This window comes from Hylaeus anthracinus, unplaced genomic scaffold (genome assembly GCF_026225885.1).
Source record: "Hylaeus anthracinus isolate JK02 unplaced genomic scaffold, UHH_iyHylAnth1.0_haploid 11981, whole genome shotgun sequence".
Lineage (NCBI taxonomy): Eukaryota > Metazoa > Arthropoda > Insecta > Hymenoptera > Colletidae > Hylaeus > Hylaeus anthracinus.
In genome coordinates, this window is record NW_026534329.1 from 7,237,853 (window position 1) to 7,247,716 (window position 9,864).

General features: G+C 38.4%; 1 protein-coding gene across 1 annotated transcript; it reads left to right on the top strand.

Moving 5' to 3' along the window:
* The first annotated feature begins 63 nt into the window (after positions 1–63).
* LOC128885446 (cytochrome P450 18a1) lies at positions 64–9,670 on the top strand. Its single transcript, XM_054139501.1, has 5 exons — positions 64–1,067; positions 4,631–4,752; positions 4,905–5,334; positions 6,357–6,621; positions 8,124–9,670. The coding sequence occupies exons 1-5, from the start codon at positions 695–697 to the stop codon at positions 8,551–8,553; spliced, it is 1,620 nt and encodes a 539-aa protein (XP_053995476.1). The 5' UTR covers positions 64–694; the 3' UTR covers positions 8,554–9,670.
* Positions 9,671–9,864: the final 194 nt, after the last annotated feature.

A 9,864-nucleotide genomic window follows, 5' to 3' on the forward strand; every position in this document is an offset into this window, starting at 1 on the left:
CCCCCCCCCCTTTCTCTCTCTCTCTCTCTCTCTCTCTCTCTCTCTCTCTCTCTCTCTCCCTCCCTTCCTTCCTCTCTCTCTTTTTCTCTCACTTGCCATTTCTTCCTCTGGGGCGAGTCGATCACCTCCGTCGACACCCGAGCGGGGCCTTATCGCTTCATTTTTCCAGCCGGTGCAAGTTTTCCGCGCCTGTGCCGGGGAATCTTCCCGATTCCAACGATTCCTTGACAAGTCACCCCCTCCAGGCGAACACAAGCGGCGACCGCCTGTACACGTTCTTCCTCTGTGTTCTCCCCTCCAGATTATGTCCCACCAGCCCGATCGGCTTTGATACTTATAGCCGCGAATTTCGGAAGCGACGTTTCGAAAGAAGAAAATCGCGCTGGTGTCCGGACGAACGCCGGTTGGAGAGGATCTCGAGCGCGTGTCTCCGAGTCGTGACATCGAAGCGTTCGATATATACAAGAGAATACGAAGAGAACAGACGAGCGATCGAAGGGAATTGAAGTGTCGATCGAGAAGACATCGAAGGAAGATGTCAAAGAAGAACGAGCTAGTGCAAGCTTAGAGGTGTACTAGAAGAAAGTCTGTAAAATCTCGCTTGTTTGCTCGTGGAAATCCCTGACGAGGAGAGCATTTTTTTCTGGGGCCTGGATATAGAGGAGGATAGAGATAGAAATATTTGGATTACGAGATGCTGGTGGAGCACGCGGCACAGTTGACCTGGCAGGCGATGGGAGGAACGAGAATCGAGGTCCTTTACACGTTGCTCGTGTTCCTCGCGGTGTTGTTGGTGGCGAGATGTCTGCAATGGCTCAAGTACGTGCGTTCCTTGCCCCCGGGCCCTTGGGGCGTACCCGTGTTCGGTTATCTGCCATTTCTGAAGGGCGACGTTCACCTACGTTACGGCGAACTCGCGAAAAAGTACGGGCCTATGTTCAGTGCACGATTGGGGACCCAGCTCGTGGTCGTCCTCAGCGATCATCGCACCATCCGCGACACGTTTCGTCGCGAGGAGTTCACTGGAAGACCCCACACCGAGTTCATCAACATCCTCGGCGGATATGGTAAGTCTGCGCCCCGATTTCCCTGATATTTTCATCTTTTTCTTTTTTTACGCGATTTTGACGTTCGTGCTTCTCCAAATTACGAATTTCAACAAATAAAAACGATTCGTATGCTATCTTTTTCTTCTGCCAATGTGATTTCGATTTTCGTACTGTTCAAAATGACGAATTCTTACAATTGAAAATGATTCATACGGGTACCTTTTTCCCTAAATCAATTTTTACGGATAGAAACGAACGACATTGGTTTACGAAGAATCATCATTTTGACATGTTCATATCGCCGATCACTTATGAACTCGCCAGTTATATATCTTCCATTTCACGAATGAACTGATGTTTCGTTACGTTCGTTGTATTTTATCTTTATTTCATGTTGAAGTACCGAATTTCACAAGGAAAGTTACAGCAAATTCATTTTTGATGATCCTTGTAGATCGACTTTGTCCGTGAAATTCGACAAGAATTCTTCGTTAAAAATGAAAATTTATACTACGCGCGTATTTGTGCGATCGGTTTGTTGTATTGTTCGTTTGTTAACAGGCTACCTGTTAAAACTAAAATTAACTAAAATCGTATCGTTGGTCAATTTGAGAAAACAGACAGGTCTTTTGACATAATAACAGTATACACACCCCAGTCGAAATAAATCTGTACTAATAGGGGAAATCCTCTACTAAACTAGTAAACTTGCTCTAAATGGAGAAGTAGCTAAAGTGTCAACTCTTAGCACTCCAACATTTTTTCCTGCATGGACATACTCACGCTGTATTGTTCAGGAAGAAATAAACCTACGAATTAACGTTACACGTGCTTGTATTAAAGATAATCTATAATTATATAGATATATTATATTATATGTTGTAGTTTGTAGTAGCACTGTAATTTTGCTTGGTATGGTATCTTATTACTTCGATTGATAACTATTCATTTTCAAATGTCGTAATTCGACTCAAAGCATTAATAAAAAAATACGCGATATTTATTATCAGAATGTAAGAGTGGAACCTCCGCTTTTAAATGATATACGATACGTTCGACTTTGCGTAGAAATTATAATAATTTGATATAAATTTGATCGTAATATTCAAAACACAAAGAACGAAAGTTTTTTGAGATAGCCTAATACGAAATACTCGCCAAAGTGCATTCCTGGCTTTCCGGGACATGTGTCGCGATAATAGTTCGATATCTCTCATGTTTTCTTGTTCCGTGGGAGCAGACTTTGCAATCTTTGACCCTGTCTGTTAGGATCACATGTAGCCTTCCGTTTAATCGAATTCGTGGCTCGGTATCGTCGATAAGTTTTCTCAAAAATCATCTTTCAATCGATTAATTACTAGTTCCGCGAATTGTATAGGGAGTTTTATTCAACGACCGAAAATAAACTTGGTTTCTTTGCCGTTTCTCAAAATTTCAATACCACGAAGAAATTAATTACGCGTATTTCCAACCCTCGGGAAAATATCTTCCGCTATCGTTTTAAAGATTTCCTGGAAAGACAGTGTCTCTCATTACCGATACTTCTCGTTTTATTCGATAATTTATAAGAAACGCATAATTTAGGACAACGTTCGGTATTTCAATTTAGATTCGAACACCACTGAATTGGATCACCGATCGATCTCGGTACCGGTTTTGTTATGAATGCAATCTCTTATCGATTAACCGCTGTATGCTTAGATGTGTTTACACATTATGCTTTTTCTAGTCAAGAACGTTTAAACTCTATATCCATCGATTAGCGGTAAATAATTAGATCTCATGAGATTTCTTATAATTCAAATTAAATTTTACACGTTTCACCGGGTGAAAAGAAATTTTAAAAACGAGAAACTAATAGACACGTCATTAAGAATCAAAATTAAAATGATTTGTGTACTCATTTCATTTGCACTTTACTTTTATTTTACGTTGTGATAAATGAATTCTTCTATAATTATTATTTCTATTTCACGATTCAACTAATTTGTTTACTGCGATTATGTTTTACTTTTGTTTTATGTTACAGTGAATGAATATAAATTTTGAATAGATCTTGTAACGTTTTTTTGTAATTCGATTAGAAACAAACAAAGTGAAAGTAAGACACGTCTTTAGAACCCTATTAGAATAAACTATTGGAATAAATGAAAAGTACAAAATAGTAAACGAAGTAAATGAATTTAATTAAACACCAGACTAGATTATAATCATTTCGTATTGTTTTTGTTTGTATTCGCACAGTTTTTCATACAAAGATCTACGATATCTCTGTACACGGTTTACCGAGAAGCCGATTTTCCTCGTAAATCGGGGGAATAAGTATATATAATATAATCCGTCGACGCGTGTCATGCTCGCCTTTCTGATAGCCACTCTTATCGTCAGTCCGTGTCTTCGCGGTTTCGCGCCATTTCGTTGTTTCGCCTTTTTTGCATTCTCGACTTCGCACGCGCGGGTGCCACGTTTTTTTTTTATCTCTATCGAAGGTTAACGTTCGCCTCTTTTTTTTCCACCTCGATCACGCCTCTTCATTACTTTTCTCATCTCTTTTACATTCTTTCCATCGGTTCCCGTGGCGTCACCGATTCCTTTTCGATTGCTCTTTTATCGCGACCGACACCGATTCCGAATTCCACAAGAAAAGTCACAGAAACCGCTTGGTTTTTGTCGAACATTTACGTTGACTTTTCCCTTGCACGAAAAGACATCCAAATTCACTTTTGGCTAAACAAAAATAATTCTAAATAATACGAGCAAGGAATCTCTGTAAAACGTTAATATTAATATTGGCAACTTTCAACTTGTATACTTTTTCTATAGCAGACCGTATCTTTGAAAATAGAAAGTGGAAAGGAGAATCAATTAAGGGATAGTGGTATATATACGAGTACATTCAGCTTTTCAATTATTTTAGATATTGGGTCTCCTTTATACTTTAGATTTGTTTTTCTGTACTCGGTTTTATTCATTTTTGTTTAGTTTTCTTGAATTTTCTTCACTTTTGTTGAAATTGGCGTAGTTTTGTTCAACTTTATACAGTTCTTTTGAAACTACTTATTTCAGATAACACAGAATAAACTACCAACATTGTGTATGGATATTCATGATTATATTCTCAAATTGTATAATATGACCACATTATCAAAATAGAAGCCTTCCAATCTCAAAATTCTGTGTGTGGTACATCTGTCTCTAGAGCAGAGCTAGGCAAATTTTAATTGAAATGAAAATAAGAAAGAACTATTTTAAGTAGTTTATGTACGTATTAAAATGATGAACATGAACATGAAGATTTGTGTACTCATTTCATTTGCACTTTACTTTTATTTTACGCTGTGATAAATGAATTCTTCTATAATTATTATTTCTATTTCACGATTGGTCTAATATTTGTTTACTTTAATTACCTTTTACTTTTATTTTGTTAATGTATGTATTTACTAATGCCTCCACAAAGGGTTACATATCTCCTGTTTCTACGATATATCTGTCCATACACTCGAAATAATTTATTTCGAACCGTCATTATTAATTAATCGATTCTCCATATAAAGAGCCCTTTTTCGTTTCCGTTGCAGGTATTATCAATACCGAGGGCGCCATGTGGAAAGACCAAAGAAAATTTCTTCATGAGAAGCTCCGAAGCTTCGGCATGACCTACATGGGCGGCGGAAAGAAAATTATGGAATCGAGAATTATGGTGAGCAGAACCCTTCGATAAATCTCGTCTCTTCCTCAGTTCCTGTATATCCTGTCAATTTGTCCTTCCTCGTTCCGTCATCGATCGAGTCCACTCGTCTTTAGAATCTCGATCGAAAGAAGCTGAAGAAAATTCCTCCGTTGATTTTTCAGCGCGAGGTTAAGACGTTCCTTCGAAGTCTGGCGTTGCGACGTGGCGCGCCAATGGACGTCTCAGCCTCTTTAGGAATGTCGATCAGCAACGTTATTTGCTCGATCATAATGGGGGTGCGTTTCCAACACGGTGACGCCAGGTTCAAGAGGTTCATGGACCTGATCGAGGAGGGATTCAAGCTGTTCGGTAGCATGGTCGCGGTGAACTTCATTCCTGTGATGCGTTACCTGCCGTGTCTGCAGAAGATACGGAACAAGATATCGGAGAACCGCTCGGAGATGGCGGACTTCTTCCAGGAGGCCGTCGATCAGCATCGGGCGACCTTCGACAAGGGCATCGTGCGGGACCTGGTGGACGCCTATCTCCTCGAGATCGAGAAGGCGAAGGGCGAAGGCCGCGCGGCGTCGCTTTTCCAAGGGAAGAATCATGGTGAGCACCATTTAGTCTCCTCTATACTTTAGATCTGTTTTTATGTACTCAGTTTTATTAATAATTCTTGTTCAGTTTTCTTGAATTTTCTTCGGTTTTGTTGAAATTGGCTTAGTTTTGATCAGTTTTGTAGTTTTCTTGTGACTACTTCAATTTTGTTTTGTTTTATTTAGCTTTGTTTAATTTTATTGACTCTTATTTGGTTTTCTTGAATTTCTTTCAGTTTTCATTTGATTTTATTGAGTTTTTCACAGTTTACGTGCTTTATTCTGTTTTGTTGAGATTTCTTTATCTTTCTTGAATTTTCTTGAATTTTCTTGAAGTTTGCTTAGTTTTATTCAATTTTCTACAATTTTATTGAGTTCAGTTCTCCACAATTCTGGAGTTCTCCACGTTGACTTTCTTTCGATTTTTAATCATTTTTTTCTTGAGACTAGTTCAGTTCTGTTTTGATTTGTTCAGTGACTTGACGTTTTTTCAGTTTTTATTTAGTTTCATTCGGTATTCCACATTTGATGTGTTTTACTCTTTTGTCGAGATTTGTATGGTTTTCTCAATTTTCTTCAATTTTTTTGAACTTTGCTCAATTTCTATTGGCTGTCGTTCAATTAAAAAAAATTTTTTTCTGGTGACTATTTCAGTTTTCTTTTGATTTTCTTAATTTTATTAACTTTCGTTTAGCTTTCCACGGTTTATGTGAGTTTTGTTCGATTCTCTCGTGATTTGTTTAGTTCTATCATAATAGTCTGCAGTTCTATCGACTTTCCAATATTTTCTTGATTCTTGTTCAATTTCATACAGTTTTATTAAAATTACGTCAGTTTTGTTCTAATTTTCTTCGATTTCATTAAGTTTACCACAGTTTCATGAACTTATTTCCAATTTCCTACAATTTAATTAAAGTTAACGTAACTGTTGTTTTGTGTAACTCTGATTTCCTCAGTATTAACAAATTGTTCGATTTAAAAATTATATTAATTTTTGTATTAAACCACTTGGTCTTTCTTTTTCTTTGCCGTCAGATCGCCAGATGCAACAGATCCTCGGGGATTTGTTCTCCGCTGGCATGGAAACTGTGAAGACCACGCTCGAATGGGCGATGATTCTGATGCTGCATCATCCGGAAGCGGCGAATGCAGTGAGGGAGGAATTGGACCAGGTGGTGGGCAGATCGAGGATGCCTGGCCTGGAGGATCTACCTTTTCTTCCGATCACCGAAGCCACGATCTTAGAAGTGCTTCGGAGGTCGAGCGTAGTACCATTGGGAACTACTCACGCGACTACACGGTAACTACTTTTTCCATAGTAATTTTGCGTGATACTAGTCGAAACTTTCAGGTATAAATCCTGTGATAAGATACTCCCTAGTTTGCGTTCAATTTACTTTTTCACTATAGAATTCAAAACTTTTCGGAGTATAAAGACTTTAGAAGCATTTAATGTTTTCTCTTTTCTTTACTTTTCTTCAATTTCTTCGAATTGTCTTCAGTTTGATTCAGATTTGTTCAACTTTGTACACGTTCCTTGAGATTATTCCAATTTTTTAGTTTTCTTCTGATCTGTTCACTTTTATTTAGTTCATTTCAGTTTTCTCCAACTTCGCTTACTTTACCAAATTTGTATCAAGCTTTGTTCGCTTTTATTTTATTGTGCTGAGACTTCTTCAATTCTTCTACAGTTTTATTGAAAAACAACCCTAAAGCCCTCTTCAATCAAATCGTAACATACTAACTTACTTATAATATCGATCGACAATAATTGTCGATATTCCAAACTTCACACATATTCGCCTGTCGGTTGAAGTTAAGAAAGTGGACTACCCTTCGATCGAGCTGATTTTCGTATCATAGGTAGCCCTTAACTTTGCGATTATAATAGTAGTTATCTTGACCCTTAACTCCTCCCCTCCTCTCCGCCAGAGGTAAAAAACTGAAATAGTCCAAAAAATGGTCTTTTGCACCGATCTCGGTGAATACATAATTTCCAACTTTTTTTCTGTGGAGGAACATCAGTTTATCACGTTAACAAACCTACACAAACAGTATTTCCGTGTAGACAGTATGTATATTAACGGTATTCAATATTGCCGCCCTTTTCAAAAACTACACCAAACCTACTCAGACGATATTTTCATGCAGAGAGTACGTACATTAGCAATAATCAATATTATTAAATCAACAATATATCAAAAATTAAAAATTTTTTAAAATATCAATGTACATATTATTTGAACAATCTTGACAGCTGACGTTTATTTTGTTAACTTCTGTTCAGAAGAGCGTTATGTAATGGCAACATACATACAACCAAATGTTAAAAACAAACCAATTGCAAGTAGTACAATTCGATTTAAAAGTCCTGTATCAAATTTGAAACTTAGGGTATCCAAGGGCTAACTGTATGCAATTTTGACCCTCTTCCCTTTCGCCAAATCAAATACATCAAACCCTCTCAGACAGTACTTCCACGTAGACAGTATACATGTATACATTAACAGCATTCAATATTGCGAACGAAAAAAAAAAGAAAAAAATACACGTCGAATAGAGTAACCTCCTCCTTTTCGAAGTCGGTTAAAAAACTAATCCAAGCCGAAACTAGAAACTTTTAATTTTACTCCGTCTCCGAAAAGCTTCCATTGTATTTACTAATTTAATCAAATTCGTCAAAAGCTGGCGAATAAAAATGGCGGAGAAATCGTTTTTTCGCCCTGGAAGAAGGCAACTCGTGTCTTTGAAGCGCAAACGGGGAAACTCGGAATTGAGAAACGGTGTTGTCGTTTGTTTCAGGGAAGTGACGTTGCACGGTTACACGATTCCCGCGGGTTCGCAAGTGGTGCCGCTGCTGCACGCGGTGCACATGGATTCGGAACTTTGGGAGGAGCCGGAGGAGTTTCGACCAAGCCGATTTCTCTCGGCCGAAGGTAAAGTCCAGAAACCGGAATACTTTATGCCTTTCGGTGTCGGCAGACGTATGTGCCTCGGCGATGTGCTGGCGCGCATGGAGTTATTCCTGTTCTTCAGCTCGTTGATGCACACGTTCGAGCTGAGATCGCCGGAGGGCGCGTCCTTGCCGAGCTTGCGCGGTAACGCGGGCGTCACCGTCACGCCCGATCCTTTCGACGTTTGTCTGTTACCGAGAAATCTCGAGCTTATCGAAGACGCGAGCAACGATCCGATTTCGTTCGCTGCGGTGTTAAGGAACATCGGCAGCCATTGAGGAATCCGCGTTTACCTCAACCCTTAACGGACGTTCGCCTTTTGTACCCGACTTCTTTTCGCGGTAGTCATCCCTGTTCTTTCGGGGAAAAGCGATGCTAGAAAAGCATCCAATTCGTTCGTGAAACTGAAATGAGAATATCTTTGAGAAAAGATCAAAGTATATAGAGAGTATAAAGAGAAAAATAGAAGTACAGTAGAACCTCATTTATCCTCATATATTAACCCTTTCCGCTCGAGGCATTTTTCTATAGAACCAAATCCAGTCCATTTTTATAATAAATTTCTGTGAAACCAAAAACTCTACTTCGAACAGAAACATCTACGAACGTTCGTGACTCGATGTATTATTATTTCAATTACCAATTAGTTGTATTCGGATGTAAGTGAATTTGAAATTGTACGTTCACAAAATTACTTTTAAATTACATATGTCGCCCTAGAGGCGCCACCCGAGCGCTAAGGGTTAACAGGTTTGGAGACAAGCCAGTTCCGATAATAGAGGTCCTTTTTGAGCCCTCTACCATGGACCTCTACGTTCGACCATGCCTTAGAATCTAAAGTTTAGATAATAGAAGGGTAGATTGAGGTACTGGACTCGGCTACGAAATTTGACAACGAGGGTGACTCGTGATTTTCAAGTTTGGCCTAAACTTGAGTCAGTCTCGTGAAAATAGTGCATGGGGATAAACGAGGTTTTTCCGTATAAAATAATTGGGACCACACATCGTTTCCTATAGCTACCAACTTAGCTACCTAGACACATCTCTGTCATCGCTGAGTTGGATTTCTTCTGCATTAGGTGAGCCCTAGACCAATCGTTGCACCAACCATTCAAAAGGATATTACTTTAACCTCTCGAAGGCTGTTGGTTTAGTTTTTCATTTCTTTTTTATATTAAGTTGTTCCATAAGTTTCTCTCGTTTGATTAATAATTAATTCATACACAATATTTTATGTTTTATGTTACATTACAAAATTGTGTACAATTCATTTCGCTCCATTACTGTTACAGCATCAATGTCTAAGAAATTAGATTGTCTATTTATATATAAACACTGTCACAGAAAACAATTGAATGCAACTCACGATAGAAACTTTTAGGACAACCTAATACTATCGCGTGGAAATAGTGATTAGAGGCGTAAACAAATATTTACAATTGAATTTTCCAATGATACGATAAAATAACATCGTGACGAGATTCATAGGTAAATATCAACTTGAATATTTGTTTATTTCCAAGAAAGTAATTCGTCACTCGAGAGATTAATGGAAGGGACACTTTTCGTATCGATCCGTTGTTGTGCCA